Below are 15,995 nucleotides of genomic sequence, written 5' to 3' on the forward strand. Positions count from 1 at the left end.
TCAATGTAGAATGAGTCATATTTTTGGAAATGGCCAGTGTGGGAATTTATTTTATTTAACTATGCATATTTGATACAAGGGCTTTGTTATTACTTCTTTTTTGTTTGTTTGTTTTCAATTGAGGTAAGATGGGAGAGAAAATAAATGCTTGTTAATTAAAAAAATAAAAGTTAGGAAATATCTATCTCATCACCAACATTCTTTCATTGGTATATTAACTGAAAATAATGAATCGCAGTGATTTTTTTCCCCATTTATTTTTTGTATTTTCTCAATTACACATAAACAAAAAATTTAACATACTTTAAAAAAAATTTTGAATTCCAAATTCTGTCCCTTCTTTTCTCCCTCTTCCACTTTTTGAAAAGGCAAGCAGTTTGTTATAAATTATACATATATTGTCATACAAAACATTTCCATATTAGTCATGTTGCAAAAAGGAAACAAACCAAAACAAGAATAATTAAAAGAAGGTTTAAAAGTATGCTTCAATCTGCAGATCTCAGTTCTTTCTTTGAAAGTGGTTAGCTTTTTTATTCATAAGTCTTTCAGAACTGTTTTGAAACATTGTATTGCTAAGAATAGCTAAGTCATCACAGTTGATCAACATACAATATTGTTACTGTGTTCAGTGTTCTCTTTTTCTGTTTTGTTAGCCATTCTGATAAATATGAGGTGGCACCCAGAGTGGTTTTAATTTGCATTTTTCTAATCAGTAGTGATTTAGAACATTTTTTCATATGACTAGATAGCTTTGATTTCTTTTTCTAAAAACTTTTTGTTCATTTCCTTTGACTATCATCTGGCGAATGACTTATATTTTTATAAACTTTTCTCAAGTGTCTTTCTATTTGAGATACAAGGTCTTTTTCAGAGAAATTTAGGGAAAAAAATTTCCAAGTTTCCTGTGTACCTTTAATTTTAGCTGTATTGGTTTTGTTTGTGCAAAAACTTTTTCATTTAATATTATCAAAATTATCCATTTTACATTCTATAATGTTTTATCTCTTCTTTGGTCATAAGTTTTTCCATTATCCATAAATCTGACAGATAAAATAGTTCATACTTTTCTAATTAGCTTATAATATCACTTTTTATGCCTAAGTCATATGTCCATTTTGATCTATGGCATGGTATGAGAAGTTAGTCGACACCTTGTTTCTACCAAACTACTTTCTACTTTCCCCAGAAGTTTTTGTCAAATAGTGAATTCTTGTCCCTAAAGCTTGGACCTTTGGGTTTGTCAAACACTAGATTATCATGGTCATTTACTGCTGTGTATGGTATACGTAATCTGTGTCACTGATCCACCACTCTATTTCTTAACCAGTACCAGATTGTGTTGGTGATTACCACTTTGTAATACAGCTTGACATCTGGTATTGCTAAACCACATCTCCTGACCTGTCCTTTTATTTTTTCAGATGAATTTTGATATTTTTTCTAGTTCTCTAGGATTTTACATTCTCTAGGATTTTAATTTATGTTACTATAGACTTTTATTGATTGTAATATTTATTACAGTAAGATGTATGAAGGATGCATTTAATTTCTGCTTTTCTGCATTTGGTTGCGAAATTTTTAATGCCTGAAACATGGTCAGTTTTTGTGAAGGTGCCATGTACAGAGAAAAGGATATACTCCTTTCTATTCTCATTCAGTTTTCTGTCATTTATCTTTTCTAAAATTGTATTCATTCACTTAACTTTTTTATGTTTTATGATTAGATCTGTCTCATTCTGAGATCCCCAGTAGTATAGTTTTCTTATTTCTTCTTATAACTCATTTAGCTTTTCCTTTAAGAATTTGAGTGCTAGGGACAGCTAGATGGTGCAATGGATAGAGTATAGCTCTGAAGTCAGGAGGACCTAAGTTCAAATGTGGCCTTAGACACTTAACATTTCCTAGTTGTGTGACCCTGGGCAAGTCACTTAAGCCCAGTTGACTCAGGGGAAAAAAGAAAGAATTTGGGTGTTATACTGTTGGGTGCATATATACTTGTGATACAAAGCAAAGTATCACTTCTCTGCTTACCTAATTTAGTTAAGTCTACTTTTTGCTTTTATTCTGTCTGAGTTCATGATTACTACCCTTGTTTTTTTTTAATTTAGCTGGAACATAACAATTGTGCTTCTTACCTTTGCTCTGTGTGTCTTTGGGGTTCAAGAGTGTTTCCTATAAACAAAATTTTACTAGATTCTGGCTTTTAATCCAATCTGCTATTCTCTTTCTTTCTATAGGTGAATTCACCCCATTCCCATTCACAGTTGTGATGATTATTGTATATTTCCCTCTATCCTATTTTTTCCCTGTTTATGTACATAATTATCTTATACCTGTACCTTCTGTCTGTGTATACTTCTTCTAACTGCCCTAATAATGATAAAAAGTTTTTAGGAGTTACAAGTATCCTTTTCCCACATGGTAATGTAAAATTTTAACCTCATTGATTGTCTTATTCTTTCTCTTTTACTTTAAAAAAAAAGTATTTTTCTTTTGATTCTTGTATTGAAAGTTATATTTTCTATTCAACTCTAGTTTTTTAAATTAGGAATGCTTGAAAATCCTCTATTTCATCTAATATCTTTTTTTCTCCTGAAAGATTCCTCTGGAGGATTTGCTAGAGAAGTTATTCTTGCTTGTAATCCTAGGTCCTTTGCCTTCTGGAATATTATAGCCCAAGCCCTCCAGTCTTTTAATGTGGAAACTACTAAATCTTTTGTGATCTTTATTGTAACTCCACAATATTTGAATTGTTTCTTTTTGACTGCTTGTGATATTTTTTTCCTTGACCTGGGAGCTCTAGAACTTGACTAGAATATTCCTGGGAGTTTTTATTTAGAGGTCTCTTTCAGGAGTTGATTGGTATATGTTTTCAATATCTCTTTTATCTTTGGATTCTAGACTATTAGGACACCTCAGAGTAGAAAGGAAACTCAAGAGAGATAGTCTAAATAGGCTAACCCATACCTGGGCAGTGTAGAACAGAGGCATCAAACTCTGCCAGCAGGCCAAAAACTCCTTAGTGCTGCCTGATCCAATTGGAAAATGTCTAATAAAATAAATAAAACATATATAATATTAATTTGTGATTTTCTAAATTACTGATACCATGGGTAGAGGGGTAGAGGTAGGGAGAGAGGTGGTCAGATCTTGTGGTCATTTCTGTGTTATAAAGTGATAGGAAAGATGTGAAATTACTTTGTCCTTTTACCTACAATCTTACCTTCAAATGTATCTACCCAGGTGTCTCCCTCTCATCTGATACTGAAATTATTATCTGTGGAGTCAGAGAATACCAGGGAAGGAAAAGAAATCAGCATTTATATAATATAGCTCCTCCTGTGTGCCAGGCACTGTGGTAAACACTTTGCTCATTTGATGTTCACAACGACCCTATAATGCAAGGTAGGGGATGTTATAATATTTTATAATAGAGGATATTGAAACAAGCAGAGGTGAAGAGACTTGACTAGTGTTACATAGAAAATAACTGTCTGCAGTTGGATTTGAATTCAGATCTTCCTGACTTCAGGCCCAGCTTTCGAACCACTGCAATACCTAGCCAGCTGCCTCATAGTTTTCAGTTTCAACTCAGAAAGGAAAGGACGGCAAAGATGTTTTGTTTTCTGAATGCCTTGTACACCTTTCAAACAAGACACTGGGCTCACCTTATTTCATTCCAGATACTCACCTCTCTGTATTGTGTTCCATAAGTGTTCCCTCCAGTCAATTCCAAGATTTCACTATTTTTATCTAACACAGAGATTTTTCTTTTAATGCTTATCAAATGAAAATTTACTCAGTAGGTAATAGACACCAAGACCCTTGACTCTCCCAGACTCTCGAGAAAAGGATAGTAGACCTGTCAATCTTTTTATGTAAACTACTTAAGAGTTGTTCATAGTGAAAAGTTTTTATATAAATGTCATGTTCTTAAAGGTAATTAAGTGGAATAAAATTTTGTATACCTAAAAAAAAGTTAATGGACAGGTAAAAAACAAATTAGAAGGATCAAATGGACTCAGACAAGTTATGGTACATGAAATAAATTACCTTTATCAAAATATTGGTAAGTAAGAAAGCAGTGAGATCTTTTAAGATCTTTTTAAGATCTTAAAGGGCAGGTATGAAGCTAGTTGATTTCATTTTGATCATCTCTCACTGGCATTAGGCATATCTAAATTCCATTTACTTCTTTCATTGTTCTCCTACAAGAATTTAATTTAATGCTACTAACTATGAAGATCAATTTAGTGAGACACAAGTTCCCAGACCAAGTATCTTTGTATGAGGTTTGTTTGCAGCCTTGCTTTTCTTAATAGCAAGTACGTGACTACCTACATATCCATTTTGAATATTGAATTAATAGCTTGGCAGGAATATCTTATCTTCCTGTTTCCTTTTTTGACCTCCTACAGCATTTATTCCTAGTTATTTTAAAAGCAGTACTTTTATCTGTTTTCTAAGGTCTGTAGTTCAAATTGGATTGAGCTTCTGGTTTACAAAATAGATAACTGTAGTGACTATAAAACCATTTTCCTAAGGAACATATTCTCCCCAGAGCATTTCTTTTCTCCCTCTCTAAGTCATTTAAGCATCATTTAATATAGAAGTAGTAGAAAACTGTTCAGACTTGATCTGCCTGTCTCCAATGACTTCCTCTTCCTTTCCTACAAAAATAACAACAGTTCTTCTAATCATAAATCCTGTGCTCTATTACCTATTCTTCATATACTCTTGAACTAGGAATTTTTCATGTTATATGAAGCAAATTACAGCATTGAATTTTAAAGGGAATTTGTTCTAAGTCTTGTTATTCCTGTTTTGCTAATGAAGTAGCTGATGACAAAATTGGGTCTGAACTGCCTAATTCCATTCAGGATCTAAAGGGACCATTGTACTTAATTTATATGCAGCAAAATATTATTTTGTTGGGATACTTTAATAAACTTTGGCTAATATGAGCTTGGGCAGAGGATGTTTTATAATGTAACTAACTTAGGGGAAGGAAGTAGGAGTAGTGATATGAAAAGATAGTATCAAAAAGATAAGCTTCCATAGAGTCTTCTGTGTCTGTTTACAAGTCAAGATAAACTGGGGGGAATGGAGTTCTGAAAAGTTTTGGAGGAGAGGAGAAAGACTCAAGCTTCTCAGGTTAACCAGTATATTCATCATGCTCCAAGCTGGGTTTGTTTTGAGGATGTCCTCAAAAAACAGTAAATGTATGGGTAGGAATTTCAAGAGTATAAATCTCAGACTATTTGAGAAAATAGTCAAATCAGTCTTTTGTTTTGTTTTGTTTTTGTTTTTGCTTTTTATGTGTACACTTCTTATGTGTGATGTTCAGGCCAGAAGCATGGCACTAATTTGTTAAGGCCTGTTTCTTCTCAATCCTAATTAGTTTAACAGTAGTCTGGAACCTTTTAAAGGCAGCCAAGTTTGTTTGTATTTTCTGTACAGAAAAAAGTTATATAAATCAATTTTTCTGGATTTTTTTTTTAATGATATGTACTTCCCTATAATTTAAACTAAAAATGTTAACATGAACTAGTGTTTCTAAATGTTTTTTACTCTGATCTTTCTGGTCGCAAAAAATTCCAAAAGCATATGCATTAAAATAAGCATACTGAATTTGGAGTCAGAACAATCCAGGTTCAAGTCTCCTATTAGGAAGCACTTATGGTCTTTAATAACTGTGGCTCTGAGCAAATCCCTTTTCTGTATCTCAGTTTTCTTTTCTATATAACGCACTTGATGAACTCCAAGGTCCTTTCTAGTTCTAAATCTATAATCCTGAATGAATATTATTCACCATCAATTAAAGAGAATATTTACTTAAAACAGAGGCTTTTTTAACCTTTTTGGGGTCCTGGATCCCTTTGGTAGTCTCACGAAACTTATGGACTCCTAAAAATAAAGTTATAAAGTTTATAAAATAAAATACATAGGATTACAAAGGGAACCAATTATATTAAATTTTCATTATTTAAAAAAATTTCACAGATCCCAAAAATCCCTAAATTAAAGTTTTGCAGAAATCTTATGCATCTTATTTGCATACATAAAAATAATAATTTTCATAGAATTTATGTCCTGAAAGTACAAACATAATAAATATATTTTTATCAAGCATGGTTAAAAATAATGAAATGTTAACCTATATGAACTCTCCAGATAATTTATTTGAAAGATTCAGAATTTTAGTTATCTTAGAATACTTAAATTAAAAAAATAAAACCTTTTAAAACCTTTTAAAATTTTACCTGGGGCAAAAGTCTTTACAAAACCTATTATACATTTTTATGTATTTTTAAACAGAACATATGTCAACACATCAAAGATCTGTGATTTCATCCTTCCACCAGTACAAATCATAGCTTCTTTATAGTTAGCACAGGGTAATGATTAGGTGTAGTCCCCCAGGTTGGCAAATACCTATAGTTTGTTCTTCCCTAGCTGATTCACTTCCTTAATCAGAGCATCTCCAATCAACAAGAATTTATTAATCAGGCTATAAAGTGCATGGGCATTTATTAAAGCCAACAGTATGCCAGATGTTTTGCTGAGTAGTAGATACACATATCCAAAAAATGAAACAATCCCTGTTTTCTTGGAACCTCTATTCTAATTCAGAAACAGTATATGTTTGCAGAATGCATGCAAATAAAAACAAGATAAAATTAAGTTCCCACATTGGTGGGGCTGCATTTTTAATGAATAAAACAATCTGTATTCTCAAATAACTTTCATTCTGAGAACTAAGTATATATGTAAACTCATACAACATATAAAGAAATAGATTCAAATAAATGCAAAGTAAATAGGACATCAGACAGCTTCATGGAGAAAGTAGTGTTCAAGCTGTGTCTAGAGAAAAGAGAAAATCCATGAAGTGGAGGGGAAGAGGAACAAGTAGATTCTAGGCTTGGTGAAAGCCAGGACCAAGGCTCAAAGACAAAAGAGGGCTCTTCTCCAAAGGAGCTTCTAGAGAGAAGGCTACTTTCTGTGAACCATGGTGTAGAAGACGGGCAGTAATTACCAGTGAGGTTGGGAAGATAAGTTGGGGTCAGCTTTGGTGAGCTCTAAAAGCCAAATGGGAATTTCTGTCTCATCCTAGGGATAGCAGCGAGCCACCGGAGCTTACTGACTGCATAGGGAGGTGACATGACCAGATTTTCACATAAGGAAAATGACAATATGGGATTTGTGGATCATGTCCTGTCTGCCAGAGTTATGGAAGATGCAGTACAATCTTAGAGTTAGATTGAGAAGCAAGGGTAGTTATAGTTATGGTGGCCCAAGTGGCTATTCAACCAAGGATAATGATTCTTCCTCAGCACATCTGCTGTAGATATTGTAGGGAAAGAGTGAAAAGACACCTAGAGAAAGATGGCAGACCTCCCTAGCACAATGAACAATGCAGTAAATACAGTGTCTAACTAGCAGGTCAGGCTGTCAGCCAGTAGACAGTCTTGAAAGTAGAGTCAAGCGCAGTAGGGAAATAATAGCACCTACTTGTCCCCAAAGAAATGGTAGCAGAGAGAATGCAGAAAGTTTTTTTCATTATCATCAGAGGCACAGGCATGCTGGTCCTAGCAAAAAGCTCTGTTAGCTTTGCATGTTCTCCTGCTGCCGTCTGGACAATTAGCCAATCAGGTCTTAAATGCTGCTTCTGCAATCTCTGCCCTCTGGCCTAGTACCAGCAGTGCTTCTTAAGCTACCATTCCCAGTCTCTAATGGCAGTGACCTCTGGACTGCCATAGACTTGCTTTAGCCAAAAAATTATTATCCTCAGCTAGTAATGAGCTCCTCTACTTAGTCCGATTCCCAGAGAACTAAGATATAGTCCATACCCAGGCCAAGCCATTACACTGGCCATATGTGCTCTACTTTCTAGAACCAAGGATCTCAGAATAATCCAAGAATCCATACCAGAATGAAGTGTTGGAGGACTTCAGTGGAAGAAGTAATATAGGGCACATAATTTAGCTTTCTATTGATTTTTGGTTATCATGATGAATACTAAGTTCTTGTACTCTGTTGTAATATAGTAATGTATTTGGAGGCTATTGTGGTGTTTAGCACAATTTACTCCTACAATAAATGGATTCATACTAATGTGTTTTTTGAGTTTAAAACACATGCACACACACACACAAAAACTAACTACAAATAACAAATCTACCTTCTGTGATTCTCTTCTATAGAAATTTCTCACTATTGTCAGTGTTCCTAATTCTAGTATGCTCTCCATCTAATTTTCTGCTTCTCTTCTGCTGTGAGCTAAAAGACTAGGTGAGCAGTAGATAGAGTATTGGGTCCGAACTCAGGAAAACCTAAATTCAAATCTAACCACAGTAGCTATTTGATCTTATCCAAGTTACTTAATCTCTCTTTGTCTCAGTTTCCTTATCTATAAAATGTGCATAATAATAATGGTTGTAGCAGTTAAATGAGAAAATATTTGTAAAAAATGCACATAGCACAGAGCCTGACACATAAGTAGACACTATATAAATGCTGTTATCATTGTCATCATCATTATCATTTCCCTTGTTAGAATAATGTATAAAATGAGTAAATAGCTTTTGAGTGAGGTCCCAAGAGACTCTTGCATGAATGAAGTATATGAGCTTTAACTAATGGATGTTGTAGTTTCTGTTTCGCCTTCCGAGATGTTTTGTATAAGGTGGAGGGGACCCCTACCTTCAAGTGTCTTACTGTTTTTATAGCTGAAGTTTTATAGCTGAATGAGGAAAAGTAAAATGTTACTTTATTTTGGCTTTTGTTGTAGAGTTGAATATCACATTGTGTAACTTATGTTCAAATATTCTATTTAATTTGTAATCTTTAGATTGATTCTCATTTGTACTATTTCATATATAATCTTTAATTCTATTTGCTGATGCTTGTTTCAGGAGAATTTCCAATTAATTTTTGAAAATCAGCTTTTATCTTGGTGGAAGGGAAAATCTAAAAAGTAAAGAGAAATCTGATATATTTTTTCATTCATTTGAAAAATTAGTACTACACAGGGCTGTTTTAAAGTCATTTAATATGTGAGCATTTTTAATACTAAAAATTAGATGGCATCTCCTTTCCAGATTTTATCTATAGTCCTAAAAAAATACTTTATCCTAATATTGTTATTTTATGTTTATTTATCACTGGGTCTTCCTACAACATCAGAAGTGGACCTTTGTAAATAACAATCTTTTTTAAAAATGTTTTTTCATATCTATAAACCTATGAGAAGCAGGATATTGGATATAAATGTAAACAGAGCCACAATTAGGAATTCTTTCATATGAAGTTAAAATAATTGGGATGGAAAGAAAAGGAATGGGATTGCTCAGAATATATTTATGCTGGGACAGGAGATAATTTGTACCACCAAAGAATATGGTCTTCATCACCTTAGGGGTTATAGCAGGGAAAAGGGTTTGTGAAGGTGGGCAGAGAGAGAAGGAGTTCACTTAGGATTAATATCCAGTGTCAGACTGAAAGGTAAGAAACAGATATAATAGTTGCTGTGGAAAGGAAATGTTTCTCCCGAGGGAGAAAGCATAATTTTCCAAATATTAGGATCCTGTGGAAAAGTTTCATTCTTCCCACATTGGTTATAGTTCTTCATTTGACTACATTAAACATCTGTATTTCACGTGTAAGATTAGTATATGAGGAATAATTTTTTTGTCTCATAAAAGGAAAAATATGGAGAAATAACTTAATTTAAAAGCCTATTTTGTTTTATATATTAGTTTTTATTGGATATCATCTGTTTCTTACATCACCATGTTTCACCCAAGGATCCTTGCCACTTCCTTTCCCAGAGAGGCACCTCATATAATATATAATATTTTTGGAGGAAAAAAATATCAACACAACTGATTAATGCAATGAAAAAGTTCAAAAACATGTACAGTGTGTAATACCTGTGCACTTCTAATCTTCACAAAAGGATGGTTGTGTCCTCAAATCTCCTCATCGAAGTCTTGTTTGATCTTTATGATTTTGTTATATTTACTTTTGATTTTTTATTGTGTTGTTCTTTTCCTTTGCATTATTATGGTTACTTTGTATATTGTTTTCTTGGTTCTGCTTACTTTATTCTTCATCATTTCATATACATCTTTTTTTTCTATGCTTTTCTACATTCACAATACACGTCATTTCTTATATCAAAGAATATTCCATTTTATTCATTTACCATATGCTTTGTTAAAGCATTCCCCATTTGATGGGCATCTACTTTGTTTCTCATTCTGAGCTATGACAAAAAGTGCCCCTGTAAATATTTTTATACATACAAGAACTTTCATCTTAACAATGGTCTCTATTTGCATAATTCCAAATTGCTTTTCAAAATAATTGTACCATTTTATAGCTGCACCAATAATGAATTGATGTGCCTACCTTTCCACATTCTTTCCAACATTGACTGTTCCCATGTTTTGTCATTTTTGCCAGTTTATAGAGTATGAGATTATTTTGATTTGAATTTTTCTTATTATTAGTAATGAAGTAGATTCCTTTATGGGGTTGTGAATATCTTTTGACTAGTTATCTATGGGGAAATAGATATTAATAGTCGGATAGATAGATAGATAGATATAAATTATATATATATCATAGCTACTAAACTCTTATCAAAGAAATTTGATAGACTTTTTCCCATTTGATCACTACAATTTATTATGCAAAATACATGAATATTATTTGTATAGAAGCTTTTCAATTTCAAGTAATCAAAGTTATTTATTTTATCTTTTTAATTGCCTCTGTTCTTTATATATGATCTGTTCCTCATCTAATTTTTATATTTCTTTAATTTTAATGTCACATATCCATTTAGAATGTACTATGGATTATGATGTATAAGGTATTGGTTTAATTTGTCCCAGCAGTTTTTATTTAAAAAAAAAAAAAAAAAACTTTCCTCTAGAAAATTTGTTTTCTACTTTATTAAATACTGAGATACTGGGTTCCACAGTTTCTGATTCTCCCTTGTCCAGTCTGTTCCATTGATATGCCTAATTTTTTAAGCTAAGACCAGATGACTTTGCTGACTACTGTTTTTATAATATAGTTTGAGGCCTGGAAGTACTATCCTTCTTTCATCCTTGCATACTTTTATCATTTCCCTCATTTCCTTTGATATTCTAGATCTATTGTTTTTCTAGATGATTTATTATTTTTTCAAGTTCTATAAACTATCCCCTGGGCAATTTGATTGGTATAGCATTAAAACTCTAAATTACATTTGGTACTATTTCATTATTATTATATTGGCATTCCTCTAGCTCTTTTAAGTTTCATTAATATCATTATTTCATTAAGTATTTTATAATTGATTTTATCTTTTGTGTGTTTTGGAAGATAGAATCCCAGTTATTTTATGTATTTTATAGTTATTGGGAATGAGATTCCTGTTTCTCTTATTATTTCTTATGTTATTATTTTATTGTGTATCTCATATAAAAATACTGTTGATTTTTTTTTAATAGTTTTTATTTACCAGATATATGCATGGGTAATTTTACAACATTGACAATTGCCAAACCTTTTGCTCTAATTTTTCCCCTCCTTCCCCCCAATGGCAGGTTGACCAATACATGTTAAATATGTTAAAGTATAAATTATATACAATATATGTATACATGTCCAAACAGTTGTTTTGCTGTACAAAAAGAATCAGACTTTGAAATAGTGTACAATTAGCCTTTGAAGGAAATACAAAATTAGAGCGATTGGGAATTCTATGTAGTGGTTCATAATCATCTCCTACTAGAATTCTTTCACTGGGTATAGCTGGTTCAGTTCATTACCACTCTATTGGAACTGATTTGGTTCATCTCATTGTTGAAAATGGCCACGTCCATCAGAATTGATCATCATATAGTATCGTTGTTGAAGTATATAATGATCTCCTGGTCCTGCTCATTTCATTCAGCATCAGTTCATGTGAGTCTCTACAGGCCTTTCTGAAATCATCCTATTGTTCATTTCTTACAGAACAATAATATTTCATAATATTCATATACCACAATTTATTCAGCCATTCTCCAATTGATGGGCATCCACGTAGTTTCCAGTTTCTGGCCACCATAAAGAGGCTGCCACAAATATTCTTGCACATACAGATCCCTTTCCCTTCTTTAAGATCTCTTTGGAACATAAGTCCAGAAGTAGCACTGCTGGATCAAAGGGTATGCACAGTTTGATAACTTTTTGAGCATAGTTCCAAATTGCTCTCCAGAATGGTTGGATCCATTCACACTTCCACCAACAATGTATCAGCGTCCCTGTTTTCCCACATCCCCTCCAACATTCTGCATTATCTTTCCCTGTCATTCTAGCCAATCTGACAGATGTGTAGTGGTATCTCATACTGTTAAGTTTTAAGGATTTCTTTCGTGGCCTGCAACTTTGCTAAAGCTATTCATCATTTACCTAGTATCTTCTTATTCTCTGGCATTTTCCAAATAAACTATCATGTTATAGTAGTGATAGTCTTATCTACTAAAATGTATTGTTATTGATTTCTGACAACCATTATATTTTGCTACTGAAAATGATCAAATGTAGAAAGCAGTTTGTCTGTATATAGTCACACATTATAATTACCAATATGTAATGTGTGCTTTGTACTGCTTAATAATTTCATTAATTCATTGTGGTAGATGTCATTTAAGCAAATTATGTTTTAGAATTCAATGAATAATCATAGCAGTAGTTTCTCTGTATCCTGCCTATAATACTTTTAGCTTTTATAATTTTTGTAAGGGATATTTTTTTCCCTTTTTGTCTTACATACGACTTGAAGGAAGAAGTCTTTTAAGTTTTGAGATATTGTGGTGAATTCCTTTTGTCCTTTTGTTCACCTCCTACAAGGTAACCCTGTTGATCTAATTCAACACTGATCCTTGTGTCATTAGAAACATTACTTAGTAGAGCCAGAAAGACTAATTGAGTTTCTAGAATAGTACCTTTTTTTTTTTCAGCATCAGCTTCAAGTAGATTGCATTTTATTTCAGAAAGTACCATCATCCCTCCCTCCTCATTCCATTTCCTCAATTTAAATGTATCTATCTGTATGTGAATCTCTCTCCATCTGCATGTGCAGAAATAAGAACAAGAGTTGATTCAGACATGGTCCTTTGGGAATAACTGTGTCAATTCCAATCAGATTAACCATCCTTTCATTTTTTGGAGAGCTAGAGTAACTCTAATTGGGGTGATTTCAAAAAGATTGTGAGCTTTAGTAGAGCAGTGAATCGTTTTTAGTCATCTTAGCAGCAGCCAGCAAACTTTGCTTCTAGTGCTTAATAATAATAATATTAATAACAATAATAATATCTGGCATTTATATGGTGAGGTTTGTAAAGTATTTATGTTAACTCATTTGTTCCTCACAATATCCCTGTGAGGTAGGGATTACATTTTTATTGATTTTTTTTTTAATACATGAGAAGAATGAGGTACAGAACGGTTAAGTTACATGCTGAGGATCACACAACTAGTGTCTAAAATAGAATTTAAACTCGCTCCTTCTTGATTCTAAGTCTCAATTTCTCTATTAGACCACATAGCTGCTCTGTACGTATGTACATGTTTTTAATTGACTTGAATATGGCAGGATTCCTCACCCCAAAACGAAGAGAAATGACTGAGGCTTAGAAGTGAAAAAACTTGGTCAGGGGAACACAGCTACTTAATGGCAGAGCCAGAACATCATTCTAGGTTGTCAGACTTTTTCTAACACATGTTGTCTTTGGGGTCACATTTAAATTCATTTGTACACCATTGGGATTTTTTTTTTTTTTTAATTCATTCAAGGTGCTTCAAAAACTCCCAATTTTGTTAGGGAGATTTAAATCTATTTCTAAGTCCTCTGATAATTATCAAAAAAAAATTTTTTAACGTGGTTTCTAGAAGTACCTAGTGTTAAATAAATCATGGCTTTTATTTGAATATTACTCAAAATTTATAAGACTTTAACATTTGATCTGCTGCTTCCATTATTGTCAAGTTTAGCAAACAGGACTCTACTGGGGGAAAAAAAAAAAAGTTTGCATCGAAACCAAGGGAAGTGTCTGGTTAGAAGTGATAGGGAAAAAAAAGCAAGCACATTAATCCCGAGAATCTTGTTTTCCAGGTATCTAAGCAAGCCAAAGAGTTTCTAGAGTATGTGTATGAGGAGCCGTTGATTGATATCCAACAGGAAAATCCCATGTTGTACAGACATGTTGAGCCACTGGCAACTGTTGTCCGTTTAAGGCAGCAACTGAAGTCTCTCCGAGCCTATTTGTTCAGCTGCCGAGCTGCTGTAGCTGAGGATCTTCGCAGAAGGTAAGCCCTGTGTGAAGCATCTCTCTAATTTGTTTTCTCTCCCTTCTCTTGAGAGGGTAAGGCTCAATCAATTCCACAGTTTCTACCAAAAATTCTCCACCCGTCATTCCCCAACTTTCCAGATTAATCATAGTCTTTTCATTATTGGATTCTTTTTATCTGATTAAGCTAAAAGCAATGAAACAAGCCAAGTATATAGAATTGAATATTGCAGGCAGTACACAAACAGAAAGCATACTTCAAATCTACCTTCTTAAAAATCATGAGAAAGATTTTTTTCATTAAACATAGATGCAATATTTTATATTTTGCCAAATTTTAATTTCCATTTATTTTTAGATTAAAAACAATAAATTGTTTCAAAAACAAATTATTGAAATCCAGTAAGAAGGAAAAAACCCATAAGAAAATTCAGTGATATAACCAAGATGGTAAAGTTGGGGTTAGTACCTATTATCCACGAATTTTCTATCCCTAAAATGTCCTGTAATGCTAATTATACCATTGAAATAGACTGATTTTCCATATGTACTTGGCTGTGAAAGTTATCAGAAACTCCCAGACATCAAAGCACAATTCCAGGTGTAAAGGACATTGCTTACAATGTAGTCTGGCCTTATGGGGAATACCTTATCTATGTCTCTATTTTTAAATATGCATCCTGCACGTAAACTTTAATAGCATTAGTTACCTTTTTGGTATAATGTTTTCTTTTGGTTAGAATTTGCCAAATCAGGGGCATCCATTTAAATTAAAACAGGAGGATTCTCAAGCAGGATGACTAAGAGTTCTTAAATTATTCCAGAAGTGCAGTGGTTTACCACCATGTACTAGACCTTGCTGCCAGACCTCCGGGTGAGAGAGGGTAAGCCTAGAGAGAATACACTCCTTTAGCTGGGTGAAGGAAGGTATGAAAGTAGCCATCTTCTTTCTTGCTCTTCATTTATCTCCTGGATATTCATAATATCTGTCTAGACAAACCACTGGAAAATTGGACAAATGATCTATAGCCCACTTGCCTACTCACATTTCTGGAGAAGCATTTGGTATGGAATCAGCCAGTAAGCAATACCTACATTTTGTCCCCAAATTTATTGCAAAACAAGAATTGGAACAAATTCTCAAAAGTTCCACCTCTAGAAATCTAATCCCAGACATTACTATCAAAGACATGGTGTCAGAGAAATGTTCCTAGAATTGGTTTAACTCCTATAAATGTATATATTGTGCCATAAGATGGCTAGAATGCAAGGTTGTCATGTGTGGAATTCTAAGGGGCACTGAAGAGGAAAAAATGAATAGATGTTTATGATTCACTTGAAGTCGTCTGACATTGAAGATTCCCATTGCTTGTACTGTCAGGTTATTGGTGCTATTGGGAGTTACTATTTCTCTCTATACAAAGGTGATACTCTTTAGGCCTTCTTGGTCCTCCTAAATGATCTTGACATAAGATCTTGCAGTAAGGATGCTTAAAATGCTCTCTGAAGCATCCAGACTTCGAGAAATCCAGAAGTATAACAGTAGTCTCTCTATTTTCACAAAACTAACTCTAGATTTGTAGAGGAATTCCTTATTGCCAAAGGCTATTTCAGAATCTCTCATTTTAACATAAAAACTTACTCTTATGCTTTCAAGAT

At 33.3% G+C, this 15,995-nt stretch overlaps 1 protein-coding gene across 3 annotated transcripts in view; it reads left to right on the forward strand.

The window, feature by feature from the left end:
• The window catches only part of PLEKHM3 (pleckstrin homology domain containing M3), a 179,002-nt gene that overhangs the window by 66,257 nt on the left and 96,750 nt on the right, over window positions 1-15,995 (forward strand). For all 3 annotated transcript variants that reach the window (XM_074298892.1, XM_074298891.1, XM_074298893.1), the window contains exon 5: window positions 14,162-14,355. In XM_074298892.1, the coding sequence (XP_074154993.1) occupies window positions 14,162-14,355 (194 nt within the window). The remainder of the gene's footprint in view (window positions 1-14,161; window positions 14,356-15,995) is intronic.

Source organism: Sminthopsis crassicaudata, chromosome 3 (assembly GCF_048593235.1).
Source record: "Sminthopsis crassicaudata isolate SCR6 chromosome 3, ASM4859323v1, whole genome shotgun sequence".
Classification (NCBI taxonomy): domain Eukaryota; kingdom Metazoa; phylum Chordata; class Mammalia; order Dasyuromorphia; family Dasyuridae; genus Sminthopsis; species Sminthopsis crassicaudata.